Genomic DNA, 18,701 nt, shown 5'->3' with positions numbered 1-18,701 from the left:
CTAGGAAACATTATTTTGAGTGAGGTAATCAAGACACAGAAAGGCAACTTTCACATGTACTCACTCATAGGTGGTTTTTAAACATAAAGCAAAGAAAGCCAGCCTACAAACCACAATCCCAGAGAATTTAGACAACAATGAGGACACTAAGACAGACTTACATAGATCTAATCTACATGGGAAGTAGAATGTAGAAAAGGCCATGATCTCCTGAGTAAATTGGGAGCAATGGGATTTTGGGGGAGGGTGGAAGGGGGAGGGAAGAGACAGGAAAGGGAGCAGAGAAAAATGTAGAGCTCAGTAAAAATCAATTTAAAAAAAAGAATATTTTTTAAAAAAGGAAATGCATGAGAGATATGTTGTGCTGGTTTTGAGCATTGTACTTCAAGAGCATAGTGATGAGTTAAGGGTATAGAAAGAGAATGATGTTTATAGTTGAAAATATGCATAAAGTGTGTCTTGTTACCAATGCTTGAAGTAACTGATGATGTTGAGAGATGGTTGAAGTGATACAGTCACTCGAACATCAGTGATCAGATATTACAAAACAGATTATCTTTCCTCAGTAGGTTGACATCATCTCACTGGATCATATTAGCAATGTGATCATCTGAATCCCATCCTATGTTCTTTGTACACATTATAAAAATTTCAAAAATTAAATGGAAAGATTTTTTTCTAGAAACCTTCTTACATTTCTGTTGGAAATTAAAAAAAGCTACCATTTCACACATTGAAATATTTGGAATGGTTCTTATTCTGGAAGTTGAATCTATTGTTGCCATGTAATACCAAATAATTATATATTCATACTAGTGTCCATTTGAGTTATGAATATCAAAAATCTAGTGAAATACACACTTCTCAGAATATTTTAAGCATATTTTTAATTTTTAACAGTTTTCTGAGGGTATCCTACAGTGTGTTTGGATCATATTTACCCTCTCTCCTACAGCTCTTCCGAGCTCCATCTGCCCAACTTTGCATTCTGAAAAACCTTCAAGACTAGTTTCTGCTTCCCAATGGACAGTGGCTGACTTACCAGGAGGTGCAATTTTAGAAAGAACTGGCCTGTTTCTCCCTTTCCCAGCAGCTAACAGTTGCCAACACTCCACAGCTAGGGGTGGGATTTCATACCCAGCCCACTTACCTTGCTGAGGTTTGGTCTAGCTTGTGCTTACATCTGCCTTGTGCATGCATGTGGACCTGGTGTTTCCAGAAGACATTCTTTCCTTAGAGTCATCCACTGAAGTGGTACAGTTATACCATGAAGTCATCTGAGATTTTAGAACATCGGTATTGACTGTGATTGTGTCGATAGAACTCTTCAGCTAGGGAAACAGAGGAAAAACACTGCTCAAGGCCCAGATCCCAAGTTCTGTGGATCACATATGGAAGATCTCTCTGTCCTTTGGATAGGCCCAGGCCCTGGACACTTGCATTTACTAGGAAGGCTTCAGGTAGCACTGTTGTTCACATTCATGTCTTTATGACCCTTTCCCTAACTCTCTAGGTCTATGAAATGCAAGACTTGTGTTACCCTGAGCAGTTGACTGAAATTCCCACGTATGCTACTGCTCAACTAAATCTTAGTAGGCAGAGTTGACTGAAATTCCAACTTATGCTACTGCTCAACTAAATCTTAGTAGGCAGATGCTATTTTGACTTCCAGTCAAGAATTAGCAAACTTTCTGAGCATCACTTGCATGGACACAGCTCTGTGCTTTTGCCCTCATCCTGAGCACTGTGGTAATTGTGCAATTCTCAAAACTTGTTGTCCTCATTTTACAGAGGAAGAAATTAAAATTAAAATACATGATATGAAAGTTACAGAAAGGTTCCAGAGTTCCTTAGCATTGAGATCAGAAAGGAATTCTGCTCTTAATCCCACCAGATTTAAGGTGACAATAGACTGATAGAAAGAGCTACAGAGCCAGAGAATGCAGATGATCTGCTCAGGAGTACTTTGGTGAAGAGGTGAGAGTCATGGCTTATTGCTCCAATCCCATTCTTTTCCAATGTAAATGTGCATGGAATGATTTCCTCTGTCACCCCATGTTGTCAGGGTTTCTGTCCTACCAAGTTCCCATAATAATTAAGTCCCAAAGAAATCACACAGAGGTCTACATTAACTATAAACTGATTGGCCCATTACCTCAGGCTTCTTATTAACTCTTATAACTTACATTAACCTGTTATTCTTGTCTATGTTAGTCTATGTCTTGGTACCTTTTCCAGCAAGACAGTCACATCTTGCTTCTCCTATGGCTGTGCTAGGACTGCAGAAGGAACTTCCTTGTCCCCAGAATTCCCCTGTTTTCATTGACCCACCTCTACTTCCTGCTTAGTTGTCCTGCCTATACTTCCTGCCTGGCTACTGACCAACAGCATTTATTTAAAATATAATTGACAAAATATAGACAATTGTCCCCCAACAACCCTAAGTTCTTATTCTGACATTTGTCTTGCAATTAAAAAGAGTTTATTCAAATGGGTAGTGTTAAAACTAATACAAACAGGCACGTTAAAATTTTGTTTGATGAAATAGCTTGAAAGCATTCACTCACATTCATTTGCAAACATTTCCCTTTCTGTGTGATACCAAACAGAAAGTCAACTTCTTTTAACACTTGTTGGAATCAGCATTTTTTGTTTGTTTGTTTGTTCATAATATGAGGTTTTTGGGGTTCTGTGGTACAGACATTCACTTGCCTATTATGCATTATACAAATATTTTTTGTATTATCCAAGTGAGATTTGTGAAAAGAATGTCCCTGATGTTAAGTGGTGATTCATTCTTTATGATTAAGACAGACAAACAAACAGACCAAACTATTCTGACAACACTGTAACTTTCATTAAACTGAAAAAACAAAAATAAAACAACAATAACAAAAAAAGCTTGATTAATTTCACTGGAGGGGGAATTAAAATTGTGTTGATAAAATAATGATATCAAGTTTTCCTTTACAGAAATTAAATAAAGCAAAAATTTTCTCTGTGATTTTCTAGGATCAATTGTGCTTTTAGCAAAATGTTTACTAAGTTCTTAGAGCTTTGCTTTCCAGACCAAACTTTCTGTCCTGCAGCATGCAAGTCTATGGATCTCGAGGAGAAGGGTGTGCATGCCAGTCCACCTAAGTAAGTGCAGAGTCGACTTGTGTCTTTTTCTCTTTTTTCTCCCCACCAGCTCTTCCTCTTTGTCGTCTGGAACTTTGAGCTCTACATGATCCCACTGTTGTTATTGTCACTGCTGACCTGGAACTACTTCCTAATAATATCAGGGAAAGATAACAGGCAACGTGATACAGTAAGTCTCTTCATTCTTTGTGTGTTTTATTATTCCTTGGCCCTCTGATGAGATGACATTGAATTTAGTCTTATAAACCAGAGGAAAGTTTTGTAAGCTCAAACCTAAATGGCACTTAGCACAATATGAAGTATCCACCTGCTCCTGGAATGACTCAGTTTGGTAGAACTAAAGTGGCGAGTATACAAACTGAGCTATGATTTAAAATCATTAAAGGCTATTCCTCCAAACCCTTGTTTCTTTTCATCTCCTGATCATTTTACCTCATGTTGGATCCTGTCCTAAGAGATAAGGTCACACACAGACTTTTTAATGATCAGACCAAGTTACTGTATTCTACTTAAGAATTTGTAATCTGTCATTGGAGAAAGAGTTGATGGTTCTTAGTCTGCAAAGTCTATTAAAGTGCCTTAAATTAATGACTCTTCACTAACAATAACTATGTGTTTATGAGTCAAGTATGTTATACACTGATGCAAGGGAGAGGACCTCTGACTTCATCCAAGGAATGTTAAGCTAAATCTGTACTCCCTTGGACATTCGGGAAAGTTCTTAAACATTTGAGGCAAGGAGCTGGAGCTCAGCTGACAAGGGCCTTGTGCTTTGTCCATGGGTCAGGCCTGCCCCTCCTGTGTTGTTTCAGTCACGGTAGTCCTAGTGAACATACCAGAGATTATTCCACATGTGACTGAAGGGATACAGCATCTTCTCCAAGCTCAACATGTGTAATTGTGTGACCTGATGGGAAACTGTTGAAAAGAACTAAAAAGTAGATGAGAATATACTCTTCAGGTGAGTGTTTTATAGGCTCCATTTGATTTATAGTCAGGAATATTTTTAGTTATTTATGATATAGCATCAATCACAAATATTTGCCATTACTATGTATGCTCATAAAAACAGAATTATTTGATTATCAATTCAAATTACTACAATATTATATAACACTTCATTGCAATAGTGGATATCAAATGCACTCACTGACTTACCTGTGGCAAAACAAACAAGCAAAAAACAGTTTCTTTGAAATAATTTATATTTGAAATGGCAACATAAACAAATTATAGTTCTTCAAAATAATTTTCTTATTGTTAAAGTAAATGATAAATATTAATATACAACCATCAAATACATGATAGAGTTGTTTACCTTCTAACGTGTATCTATCTCTCTTACAAGATTAGACTAAGTTTAAAGAAACAGATTCTCTGCTAATCTTTGCATTTATGGCTGTTTTAGCATATATTTTATAGATTAGAAGTGTTCCAATTGTTTGCATGTTGGCTATGCAGATATAGACACTGTGCCTGTGTGTCTGGGGGCCAGAGGAGAGTGCCGGTTGTCTTGCTCTATTACTCATGCCTATTGCCTTGAGACATGGTCCATCACTAAACCAGAAGCTCACTATTTAACCTAGAGTTTCTGGAAGGGGGAGCCTTCAGCATCCACCTGTCTCCATGTCCAGGCTAGAGTTTCTGGAAGGGGGAGCCTTCAGCATCCACCTGTCTCCATTGGGTCGCAGGCTAGAGTTTCTGGAAGGGGGAGCCCTCAGCATTCACCTATCTCCAGGGGATTCCAGGCTAGAGTTTCTGGAAGAGGGGAGCCCTTAGCATCCACCTGTCTCCGTGGGGTTCCAGGCACACCCAGCTGTGCCCTGAGGTACTGGAGATTTAGAATTAGGTCCCCATGTTACAGAGCAAATGTTCTTACCACCTGAGCCATCTTCCTAAGCCCTAAAACATTTTATATTGTAAACTCTATCAAGCGAAATAAATACAAGATTGCTAATCGAGGTTTTAATGGTTAAGCAGTAGCAATAGACAAGAAGTTATTTTTATTGCTAAGGATATATAGTTAAATTGCATGCTAAGGGACAGGCCCAAACTGCTGTAAAAATTGATGTCTTGGGGACTAATAGGTAATTTTTCCTTCAATTAATCCAGAATTTTTCTTTAAGAAGGTAGAGCTGTCTCCGACAATTACTTTTTTGTCCTATTTATCTCGGGGAGATGCTGAAAGAGAAGAATATCTACTTTTCAGTCAGCTATCTTGAGACATATTTGCAAACAAGATTATTTGCAAATAAGAAAAGTAGTAATTTAGTTTAGTTTCTAAGTCCTATGGGATTTATCTTGAAGAGTTAGACATTGGTTTGAGAATTCTTAATAAAAAAAATTCATAAACTGTAAAATCCATTATTTTTTCTAGAACATGCCTGCCTTGTGTGGAAAGTTCACTGCTAGGAGGAAATTTGTAATATATAATTTATCTTTGGTATTTAAAATTATCTGAAACTTTTATAAGTTTATAGAACAATTACGTAACATATAATTTAAACTGCATAATATACGTTTCAAACTGCCCTTTGTCTCTTACAAAATACGACAGTGAAGCAGACCCTTTCCAGGCTTCCTTTCCAGCATGTCTGTCCTAACAGTCTTTCTCTTTGAGCCTGGACAACGTTTTATCTCCCAGCACAGCCCCTGTCAGGCATTCTATAGCTTAAGCCACTTGAAATGTCAACTGTACTCCATAACGCCCAGTAATTGCCTTTTATTTGCCCAAAGCACATATATCCACATATTCTGCTCTTCCCAGGGACTAGAGGAGCAATCTCAACATTTCTTTCAACTTCTCATTCACTGGCTCAGTTGAGACCTTACATAAATCTTAAATCCAGTATGTCTAATCCTGTGTTTTCTGGCATAGCCAGCTGTGCGTTTTAACTGCTTTCTCTTTTTTAAAGAAAACCCGAATTATACTTTGTTGGTGACAAGTTTTATGTGTGTGTGTGTGTGTGTGTGTGTGTGTGTGTGTGTGTGTGTGTGCGCGCGCGCGCATGTGTGTCTGAGTATGTTCGCTTTTCCAGAGGAGCCTGTTTAACATGTGTGTCTTTCAGGAATGTGCCTGGCATGAAAGGATAAAAAGATAGAAATGCCAACCTTTCTCAGTTTGAGCCGTCAGGAAAATTCCTCCTTCACTGCCTATTGGGCTGGTACCACCTATCCAAATTACAGGCACTGCCCACAAAACTGTCATCAGTTAAAGAGCTGAGACCAGCAATACTCTTTATTTGGGATTTTAAAATTACTGAGCTCTTGTTTGCATCTCAAGGGCTATGTGAAACACTTTATAGGCATTGTCTTACTGAGTCATCTCTCTGGAGAAAAACCTGATTGGGTTGGGTCCTCCTAAATTCTCCAATCCCGTACTTTCATATGGAACAATTAAGGAAAAATATCCCTGTGGAATAAAGTGAGTTGCAGGAACTCGCCCTTAGGAAAAGGGACCAGGCCTCAGAAAATGAAGGGAATGAGTGAACCATGGAATCAGAGGTCTACTGCGTGCTCTGTGATATCATAATGTCTACTTTACCCACAGGGAAACAGCTAAATAACTTACACAAAGGCACACACCATTTGTGTTCTTAACCACAGTCATGCTTCTTTTTTCAGCTCTATTTTGGTACATCCCACTTCTTCCTGGGCAGATTTATCCCACGAGTTACAGCAAAGACAGTACACTAGCTCTACCCTCGGGCATACACCTTGACAGACATTCATTGACGTCCTCCCCACATCTGACTGTTAACCCAGAGAAACGGAGCAGAGATTCATTAAGTAATTTCCTTGCATCAGTCATCCTGCTCAGTCTTCTGGAGACATCACTTCTTTTCATTCTTTACAATAGTTATATCAAGGAAATTGTTCTAAATACCTTTATTTCTAATTTATAAATGAGAAAATTGAAATGCCACATAAACAATGATCTCCACAGCACAGTCCATGTGAAGTGAAACCAAGTCAACTGTTCTCTGAAGCCTTGAGCTGGTTTTCATATTGTGCTCTTGGGCGTATCTTTCCTGGGGAATCTCTGGGTGTCCAGGACATTCCACAGAACCCCAGAGGCCCCAGACTCCTCACAGGCTTCTCAGTGACTGTCCAGGTGCTGCCATCCATTCTGGAAGTGTTCGTGGCCTGTGGAGTGACTTTCCACTCCCCAGGCAAGCATGGGAGGAGGAAGACAAAGCTGAATAGCCTCTACAGTTGTGAGGAAAGTCTTGGAAATTTTTGGCATACAAACATTCTTCAAGCAGGATGTTTTAATTATACCTTAAAAGAACATTCATCTCCACTGTCATGATATGGCCTCCTACACAGCGGTCTCGGTTGCTAATCAACGGTGGCATGAAAAAGACTGAAGAGTGAGGCGGATCAATGAAATCACTCTGACTCACGGGATGACTCTGACACAAATGGAGACAAAGTCTGCCTGGTTAAAACAGGAGTAAATACTGGAATGCTCAGTTAGTTCCTCCCGATGACAAAGCTTTAGTTTTTCTTCTCCCTTCTACAGTAGCACTGAATTATGACAAAGCTTTAGTCCTTCTTCTCCCTTCTACAGTAGCACTGAGTTTATTTTTCTTGTTGGGTCTGATCCATGTAAGCCCAGAATACTTACTTCTAGAAACAAAGCTTAGAAGGGAAGAAATGCCATTGGAAAATTTGGATTGGTCACCACAGAAGCATATGGTGTCTGTCCTGAGTCTCAAGCAGTTAAATGCTCCTGTCTATAAAGCAGCCCTTGGTGGGATACTAGAATTTGCGTAATAGTGAATATGTGAGTCTAAGAGGGCCTAAAGGGCTGGCCACAGCCGGGCTGAGAGGGGGACCATGGCAGAAGCGCTTTGTGTGAACTTCTAGGTTCTACATCAGTGAGTTTTATCATTCACTGAAAGTGACATAGAGCACAAGTCTCCTGTGTTTGCCTCTTGGTACCAAAAAAGACCACATCTTCAGTGCTCTTAACAGAAGCGGCTCTGAGTCATACAGTCTCTGAACACATCTAAAAATGGATGATCGCTCTTTTTCTCCCTTTGTGCCTATTTGAACCGCAATTTTCTCAACTTTTTCTGAGGTTACCAGCTTGCAAAAATCTGAGGAGGACCATGACAAGAATCAGACCGTTAGTTTCCAAAGCAATCCCGAGCATAAGGTGGTGGTTACAACTATTTAGATGCCCTAGAAAAGTACACACGTGCACACACACACACAAACACACACACACACACACATACCTGTAATCTTTTAGAGATGTCCACTGTCCACTGAGTCTCATTAGTCTCAGTGGCTAATCACTCACAGTGTAGAGTGGTACTTTATCACGTGGATTCGCACCTGACACCTCTGTCGCTCCCCTCAGCCCTCCACTGTTACTGTCATCACCATGGTACATTTCCCTTCCCCAGATTTTCCTCGCACTCTAACCCTGAAGCCCAAAGGATTGATCCCAGAGTCAGGAATGACACTTTTAGCAAATAAAAACACCAATGACCTGAGCCGGAGAGACAGCTGAATGGATAAAAAGCACACACTTTTCTGCAGGGAACCAGGATTCAGGCACAACTGCCAGCGGCTATGATTTGTAGCGACCTACACCCTTTTCTGGCCTCTTTGGGCTCTTACATTCAACATTGCATGGTGAACATAAACTCAATAGGCAAACACATACACAAATAAGTCTTTAAAAATCACAGATGACTGATCAAATCAGGATCTCAGGCAACAATAAGGCTTCTAAGAAAATTCTAATTTGTCAGAATGCCCCGTATCTGGCAATTTTTATTTGAAGACCAGGAAGAAGGATATCATCCTGAAATAAAAATCAGATTGTGATAGTTGTTCTGTATTGGGGTTCCCTAAGTCATCAGGGATGGCTTGGAAGTCTCCTCATTAGAGCCGTAGCTTCAGGCTTTTCTTTTCTTTATTCTGGCATGATTGTTTGTTTGGGTTTTGTTATTGTTGTTGGGTGTGCAACATATGGGAAGGCAGGAAGAAGGGCTGAGGCTGTGGCTCGGGAGCAGAGCATCTCTTGTGCAGCCACGAGTGCCTGACTTTGAATCCTCAGAATCTGTGGAAAACCCAGTGTGACCATCTGTGGTCGCAAGGATCTCACAGTGAGATGGGCCAGGTGTTGAGAGAATCCCCAGGCTGACTAGCCTGCTGTGCACAATGAGGAGTAAAAAACCCTGCCTCAAAAAAGGTTGTTCTTGGCCTTTATAGGTGGCCCTGGAATGTGCACCTCCCCCTCTCTCTTTTAAAGAATCAACAAAAGGCAGGAAGCAAGAAAAGTGTTTTCTCCTTTGGGCAGGCGAGGAAACAGAACTAAAATAAGACACGATTTCAGCAGAGCTGGTGCACTTGGGTGGGTGCTCTGTGTGGAACAGATGTGCAGTCCTGGTCACACATGAACATGGTGCCAGCCCCACGGAGTCCTGGGAGCCGTGTAGACCCCGGGCACTGACATGTAGACTGGTTGGAACATGGACTCATTGCCACACATGTCTAAGAGAATGCACTGTAGCTTGCAGACAAAGGGCATGACACAGACTGAAGCACGGAGGACAACTGACATCTTGTCACACAAGCCAGGGCCTTTGCTCTGGGGCTCCTTCTCAACTGTGTGTGTAGCAGCTCAACAGTAAGGCTGGAGCTGCCAACACCAAGGGGTGTTCGAAGAGTTAAAGAACTTGAAGAGGTGATGGGTCAATGGCCTCTGGAGAGCAGTACCAAGAGCATGGGAAGTACATGTCTCTAGTTCCCCACATTTCCTTGTACTCCATATACTTTCTATTCTTTTCTTTAAAATATATTTACTTATATGAACTTCTATTGTTCATTCTACATATTTTTAAGTGTATATTATCTGTTAACTCACCAACACTTAGGTTTCTATAGCATAGCTAGAATCATCCTTTCTATTGCTAGAAAACCTTCTAACAAGCACATGATTTTTAATGTCTACATAGTTTTCGTTATAAAAAGTCTATATTTTTCTTATTAAACACTGTTTTTAAAAAGTATTTGCTTCAATTTTTTTTGCTTTTGTTTGTTTGTTTCCATTTTAATCCTGTAGGGAAAGCCCTGAGTGTATAATTGGGCATTATCTTCTGGTAAAGCCGTCAAAGGACCTCTGGATCAAAATACATTCATCTTGAAGATCTATTTAATATAATTTTCACCTTCTAAAGGCCTATTATATGTCCGGGTGAGCAGCACCTTCCCTTTCTCCAGGAGAATACCTGATGACCTCTTGTTGTTTCCCTCTCTACCTCCCACATCAGGTGCTACAGAGAGAGTGAGAGAGACAGCTCGTCTTATCTCTCTGTCATAAATTCATTTGATACATTTGCTGCCAGACCACCTGCTTTTGACCTAAACCATGTTATTTGAAACTTAGTAGTCCCAGGTCATCTTTGTCTAGTCAAAATGTATCTTCCTGTCTTAGGGTTTTTATTCCTGTGAAAAGACACCACGACCATGGCAACTCTTATAAGGAAAGCGTTTAATTGAGGGGGCTCACTGACAATTTCAGAGGTCCATTATCATCAGGATGGGGAGCATGATGACATGAAGGCAGACCTGGTGCTGGAGGAGTAGCTGAGAATCCAATATCTTGCAGGCAACAGGAAGTCAACTGAGATACTGGGTGGTATCCTGAGCATAGGAAACCTCGAAGCTCACCCCCACAATAAAACACTTCCTCCAACAAGGCCATACCCACTCCAGCAAAGCCACACTTCCTAATTGTGTCACTTCCTCTAAGGTTATTGGAGCCAATTACATTCAAATTATCACACTTCCCAAGGTTGTTTGCAATATAACCCTATTGCTCCTCATTTGGTAGACTCTGAGCCCAACACATCCCAGAGCTGTGTAATAAAACAAATTAGTTAACACCAGAATCAAATCAACAAGTTCCAGACTTTGCCTGTGGTTTCTTTGAATTAATCCAGTAATAATTTCCTAATAAACACATAATCACACATGTCCTATCTTCATTTCATATGTCCCACCTTCTGACTGAGTGCTCCTTTGTCTCTGTGTGTCCCTTCATCTCACCCTGGTCCTCCTACCGTCCCTGAAAACTTATATAGAAATTTATTTTGTTTTATTAATTTTATTTCACCCTATCATTGTGTCTACCTGCTGACACATGAGCCTCCCATACATTAGTCATTTATGTGCCTGCATGTCTTCCCCCAGGAGATCTCCTCTAATAATAAGTATCATGCCTTATGACTACTCTTAGAAACCTCAAGACCAAAATAGAGAGAAAAATAAGGAGAAAAAGCAACAGTTCACTATTTGTAATCATTGGTTCATTATGAGTCTCTCTTACCACGCTGTGATGGTTACATTTAATTCTAGCACAGAGGAAGATCTCTGAGACATTGTAGCATGATAGTTGCTCAAAAAACACTTGGTGATTTCAGAATTGTGCCTCATTCTATAACCCTACCTCCCAGGAGGCTGAGGTGGATTGGTGAACTCTGGGCCAGCCTGCAGTTCATAGTCAAACCTTGTGCCAAAATAAAAATGTTTGATAAATAAGCAAATACTTTACTTTTATTTCACAGTCAAGAGTTGTATAAATTTACATAAAAATTCTTTAAAATTTGATAGCATTAACAATCAAAAATAAGTAAGTTGTGTCTTTTTCCTGGATCAGTTTGTGACATATTGGATGAGCAACCAACCAAATCAAACACTTGAATACCTTAGGTGTGTTTGTGTGCGATAAGCGGAGTGTTAAAAGAACCCCATAATGACTATGTGTGCGCTGCATGTGTAAGGAAATTGGACGTGGATGTCTGTGGATCTGCAGTTTCCGCCCCACCCCTGAACCTGACCTTTTTATCTTATTGACACCGTATTTACCTTTAATACTTTCTCTTCTTGAAGCCTGCCCTTTAGTTTATTCTCAGACGGCAGCTAAACTCAAAATTGAAAAGATAAAACCATAACATGGTGGGAGATGAGTGTTACCTGTACGTGACATGTGCATTCACACAGAAAACAATGGCGAGGCAACACTCCTATTTTTAAAAGGCAATCTTCTGAAGATCTCACCTCCTCACTGGAAGCTCAGGTCTCTCTTTAAGACTACCAGATTCGGAAGAGATTTGGAAGTTTAAAGTTAGTGGCAGTTGTCTGAAAAGATATAGTTGGTCTCATACTTTAGTGCCCCCCCACCCCCGCACCTGAACTCTTCCGGGCTGCTCCAGTTCTGAGGACCATAATAAGGCGGAGGTGCCTGATACTTACAGAGAATGAGGTCTTCCTTGAAACCCAGCGTTGTTTGCACCAATTAAAGTGTCTTGGCCCATGGAGGAAATCTGAAAGCATTGCCTGGTTTATGATTTATGATTTATGAAAGCTTTATGGAAAGGACTGGACTCCTAGACAGGCACTGGAGCACCAAGTCCCTTAACTCCCCTCAAAACCTCTCGTGGGACCAAAGAATGCACCACTTTGATGGTTCGTCAGGTTGTTTCACTCAAGGGTTTTTTTCTCATGTAAGTCGATTTTTAAAAAAGTATCCGTGCTTCAAACAGCCTGTTTCCCTGGTTCTGCCTTCTTTAATTGAGGGATGAGAGGCCAGACAAAAATAAACAAAAGGGTGCCAACCAGTTCTCGGGTCTCAGGAAGGATTCCCTACTTCTATTGACCACCCTCATACTTTCCAGGTGGTCTCACCTCGTCCTTTTCCTAGACACCAAACCACCAGAATACTGTCATAAAGGGGATGAGATGGAGACCGCCCGCTCATCCATGCCCTGTCACGAGCTCATTCTTCATCACAGTCCTCATAGCCTACAGGATGGGTGGTCTTGGCGGAAGATTTCATGTATGTGGGTGGGCACTCTGTTGGTATGTTATATGTGGTATATATATATATGTGGTTATGACTGTGATATATGCAATGTTATTACAGCTATATATGTGCTCATGTGCATGTTTGTGGTCAAATGTATATGTGTATGGGAGTGGGCACAGACAAAGGTTGCTCTCTGCTTTTATTTTTGGAGACATGGTTTCTGGTCTCTCACAGTACCTGTAGCTCATAGACTAACCAACAAGCCAATGATAAGGGATCCACCTTATCTCTGCTCCCCACAATGCCTGTCCCCCAGCTGCCACACTAGGGATGCACATGTGCACGATCACACTCAGCTTTTACATGCTGTGGGGCGGCAGGTATCTGAACTCAGGACCTCGTGCTTGTACAGCAAATGCCTTAACAACTGAATATCCTGGTAGGTGTTTATTGCCTCTGATTCAGGAAGGCACCAAGAACTTAAATACCTACATTAAAAAAGTAACGTGAAAAATAAATGATATGTCTGTCAGCTTATAGAAGATGCTAATGAATCAGCAATATTACTAGGGATCTAATTACACTGAACCCTGTGTTTATTTGTTAAATGTTGCATGAGGTATATTTGTCAATAACACAGCTTATAAGTTTCTCTACCCTTCCATATGGGGAATTAGAATAGTATGGTAGTGACCAAACTGAAATTAGACTTTGAAAGGCATTATCAGTCAGTTGTTATTGAATATATTAAATCGTGTAGGAAAAGGAAAATAGCAATTACACATTATCACTCCAAAAATAACCAAGTCTTCTGCTACTGTTGCTTTGTTGAGAAGACTGGTAAAGCATAATTTGTCATTACAATTGTCAATGGCCAAACAACTAACAAATCCAGGGATTAAATTCCAAACTTTCTACCTGTCAGCTACACAAATGTATTTGTTGTTCTACACCTTAATTCTCTCTCCAGGGCAATGAGGACAATAGCTACATTGTTGGAGTCTTCCAGGGATTAATGACCTACACAATGTGCCAAGCACATAGTAAATGCTCAGTAAGTGTTCGCTAGTCACCTCCCCTGCAGGTAACAGGGTAAGCCATTGTGAGTACCAAGGATGGCTGACATGTTACATTAGACAGCAATCTCTTGAAATGTTGTCTTTTAAGTTCTGCTGAGAAGAATGTTGTCACTGGGCACGGCAGTAAGACCTTCTTTAAAAATTGAATTTTTTCTTCACAGCCATTAATCATTTTTAGTTTCAAAAGTATAGGTGATGTCATAGTAAGACTGCCTGTGTGCACAATCAGGCTGGAGCGCTTCAAAATAAAGAAGTATATACTAATACCAATAAAAACCATCAGGTGGTAAAAATTAAAGCATATAATAAAATTTGAGCAAAGGAAGTCATTGACAGATTAAAACGTCCTGAACATGGATTCTCATAGATGGATTCTAATAGAGTACTGTGGATGATGTCATTTTTAGTTTATCCTCATAGAGTGCTATAGATATGTGGCATTTTTAGTTTACACTCAGAGATACCAGGGCGACTTTTGTTGATTACTATACTATAAACCTGCACTATGCACAGACAAAGCAAGCAGCACCACAAGTTAAATGAACTTTTCACTGGAACAACCATGAAGTCCACAAAATCCCCTTTCCTAAGAGCCTCAAGAAAGACGGGTCCAGTAGAGGAAGGGGAAGGAATTCCTCTGCCAGCACACCATGCCTGGAGATGGGCAATTTTAATAAATCAGAATGGAACATGAAAATGTCAACTTAATCAAGCATTTAAATTTTATTAATCAAGCCTAATTTTTATGAGTGCAAATAATCACTGAAGCTGGACAAATTTGTTCTCAATTGCATCAGAAACATAATTTTAATATTTAATGGACTGATGAATTTAAATGGAGAATTATCTTTATGAAACATGCTATTCATAATTTGCCATTAAATGAGAAATAAAAAATCAACATAAATCTTACATAAAGGTTATTTAACTAAATGTTGGTCCTATAAATATTATAAATGCATTGTACACTAATTTGGCAATCACACAGTACACTACATAAAGCAGGAATGGTGAGTGCACCAGGCAGGCTTCAGAGAGACCTCGAGCACGTACTGACTTATTACAGGAAGCTTGGGAGCATTACCAGGTAGTAGGAGGTTCCTGGACATTCTTTTCGCTCAGGCTTTTAAGTTAAAATTTATCATTCACTGCACATGCTCTTTTCAAGCCAAATGTACATCCAAGCCTATTAGGGCCTTCTTTTGTAAAGATGATTCTTATTATACAAAAAACACTTAAAAATACCACTACTTATAGAAAAAAATTTGTAAGTTAAGGACTAAAGTTTTAGGATTGTGATTTTGCATCAACCTGCTTCATTTTAAAAAGCTGAATATTCTGACATAATGTTCTCAGTTTTTAATATTCTTGGTAAAGATTATTAAAAGGAAAAACTTAATATCGGAATCTTTTCCCTGAACACACAGTTCATTCCACCTGCTCCCTCCATGACTCAACATGTTGCTTAAAATAGATACTAAGAATTCTCATAAGAGTTCAGTAGATCCAAAATTTTGGTAATATTACGCTCTAAGAGAAATGCTTTATTTGAAAATGTTTTTCTTATAGAGCCCAAATATTTCAAATGTGCAGTATTTATCTGTGCTGCAATGTGCTAAATTATGCATTTGCTTAAAATAGAAATGGCCTAGTGTAGCTTTAGCATTCTCTAGCATTTCTCAGGAGTTAGAGAAGAGATGTGTGCAGGTGGCAGGACATGCACTGTAACAGAGGCCACGGAAGCCCCTCTGCTTGCGTTGCACAACCGTTAAATAACACTCAGCTTGCATGAGTTTTCAAAGGCACAAAAATTACTAAGGTTGTTTCAAAGTTTGAAACATTTCATATTATGCCCTTCCTGTTGAAATGGTGTGGATAACTTTGGTTTTTAACAAAAATATTTAAGAAAGTAGCATTTTATTTGAACTCTATTACTTATGAACAAAATATTTTACTTAAAAAATACTGCCTTTTCAAACAGATTTGTAAGTTCACTTTTAATTTTACTTGAAAACCATGTTAAACAATTCAAATTGTTTGGCCTTTTGTACACCTTACTGTAATTTCGCAAATAACACTTTCAAGAAGACATAATTTCAGCTGAATTAACACACATTATCCTAAAGACACCAAAAATTCTTTGCAAGCAAAAACTACAGTACATTGTGAATCCTTTAGATGGAGACATAGTTCAAATAAACACTAGAATTCTCACAGTGCTTTGTAAGAATGAACATCTAAGATACTAGGACTAACTATGAAGAGAAATTCATTTAAGATGCTTATGTTGGATATAGAATTTCTATTAGCTATTGCTTAGCCTTTTCTAGCAGACAGGACTGCATATCAAGTTAAACCACCACTTAAGAGAATGAAAGGTTATATCCTTTTGGACAGTCAAACAAATTTACTGCCCATGTCCCTTCCAGCAAAGTGTATTATACTGCAAATAAGAGTGCTGTTGATGGTGCGAAATACAGGCTGTGATCATCATCAGTGGCTGGAGTCGAGCGGTCATCTGATACCCACAGTAAAGCCGTCCTTCCTATTAAGAACCAGACTAACTTACAACATGGCGCTTCCCCAAACCGGCCACAGAAACGCAGTCGCCATGAAATAATTGTCTGTGAGTCTCTAAACATCAGGAAGTTTTTCAACAACGAGTGTTTTGCTTTCTCGGCTGCCTTTTGTGTTGCAATCCATCCAGCTTCCCTGGCTCGCTACCACGCCAGTTGTCCTCACAGCTAAGCCTCCAGTTATCTTGACGACTACCTCAGCTGAAACACTTCAAGGTCAAATCCTTCACAGTGTGAATCAAACTAGGAAGTAGTCACACAGTCGTTTGCTCTGAGAACTGCTCCGGCGAAACGGTGCATCTCAGAGCTCTTTGGGCATCATTACTTTTACAAACAGTTAATAATTCATATAGGTAGTTCACTTGTTACAGTCATTCTGTAAAATTTCTTCTCAAACATTTGGGAGGAAACAGGGGTCCAACAGAAGAAAGGTATCTGCCCATGCACATCTGTAATGACCTTAGTGACGACAGAAGTCTTCAGCCAGAACTCTGCTACTCTCAAATCCAAAATAACTTTCTCAATCCCTACACATCCCATAATTTCCTATTACACGTATACCTTGTAATAAATCCATTGGCACAAAGGTGCATGCTCAGCTGGGTTTATGCATTTCTTTGATCTAAACAGAATCCAGGCCCTGGTGAAACATTCCTCTCTCCCCTAGTACGTCACTCTCTGCAATGGCAGGAAATAAGCACGTGTCCTGTAATGGAACCAAATACAAGCATCTGTAGCCACTGGGGATTTTAAGTATGGAATTAAACCCAAAACTTCTGACAAATTTCTTACTTTAATATTTAAAATTGACGCTGTACATCTGGCCAGCAGTGATTGCTTTAAATGTATTTTTTTATAGACTGTTGGACTCAAAGCATTTGAATTGTGCAACTATTGTTTCTGAGCCTAGCAACCCATACACTTAATTCAAAGATTGTCTTCAAGGACAAGTAAACAAAAAAGAGACTATTTGTGTCAGCATTGACTTTGGGACAATTTAGGATTCGATGGTTAATATCACCCAATTTCTTTTGCTTTTTTTTTAATGTAAGGACTTATAAATAGGGGAATAACATTATTCCTAAGGAAAATAATAATGCATGTTTTCATAATTTTCAAGAATCCTTAGATGTCCTCTTGGCACCTTAGGTGCACGCACACACCCTAAATGGGTGTTATAATGTATTATTGCTAACGGCCAGCCTGTGGGGACTCCAACAGCAGAGTTAACTAAACTCACTCATTTCTGATTTTTCTCTGTACTTCACAGCCATCTCCGTTGCATCTCTCGATCACTGGTACAATAATTAGACATACTTTTTATTTGTAGTATTGGATCCTTAACAATTCAGCCAAATAAAATTTGAATTTTTGCAATTTATAACATATCCCCCTGCGTTGGATACAACAAAAAGCCTCCAATTATTTAAAGAATTCCCTTTCACCTGCTTAAGATATATAGACTCTGTAGATACAGCTTGGCTTTACTTTGAAGAGGGAGTTTTAAAATGTACATATTAAATCTTATATGCTAATGACAAATTTTCAGGAAATAGTGAATATGGAAGAAGAAATATTATCCTTTTGAATAATGCTATCTGCTTGTGCTTTGGCTGTGATGTGACTGCCACACTGTTCCAGGGATGCCTGTGTGGTTTTAAAATGTCATCTTTATTAGTATCACAGTCAAGGAAGAGTACTCAGAATCAGTTTTCCTCCAGACCTTCCTCCCGCATGTGGTATAGAAGTCTGTGACAAGCGACATCACAGAAGGTCGTGTCGCTTTTAACTGCATGCGCTACGCTACGTCTTTCTGATTTCCCTGGTGCCCTGCTTTTGTTTGATTAATACTACTTGCTTTCGAGCAACGTATCAGAAAGCATAATCTGGAAAAAGAATTCTGGACCTTATCTTAGAGAACCCCTATTAGGAAAGTGGGGGGAATCCAACTCAGCATGTGTATCTTTTCTAACAAATGCATCTCTTCTCAGTCTTTTTCCTTTTTCTCTAAAGGACAAGGAAATGCTTGAAATAGTCTCTTTCTCCCCCACTCTCTCTGCCCCATGTGTGGTGTGG

At 39.5% G+C, this 18,701-nt stretch overlaps 1 protein-coding gene across 3 annotated transcripts in view; it reads left to right on the top strand.

Annotated features, from left to right (window-relative positions):
• Mctp1 (multiple C2 and transmembrane domain containing 1) overlaps positions 1-18,701 on the top strand; it is a 585,759-nt gene that overhangs the window by 496,189 nt on the left and 70,869 nt on the right. For all 3 annotated transcript variants that reach the window (XM_026783760.1, XM_026783759.1, XM_026783758.1), the window contains one exon: positions 3,191-3,310. In XM_026783760.1, the coding sequence (XP_026639561.1) occupies positions 3,191-3,310 (120 nt within the window). The remainder of the gene's footprint in view (positions 1-3,190; positions 3,311-18,701) is intronic.

Source organism: Microtus ochrogaster, chromosome 19 (assembly GCF_000317375.1).
Source record: "Microtus ochrogaster isolate Prairie Vole_2 chromosome 19, MicOch1.0, whole genome shotgun sequence".
Classification (NCBI taxonomy): domain Eukaryota; kingdom Metazoa; phylum Chordata; class Mammalia; order Rodentia; family Cricetidae; genus Microtus; species Microtus ochrogaster.
Note: the sequence above shows the minus strand (reverse complement) of the source record. Positions and strands in the feature narration are given on the sequence as shown.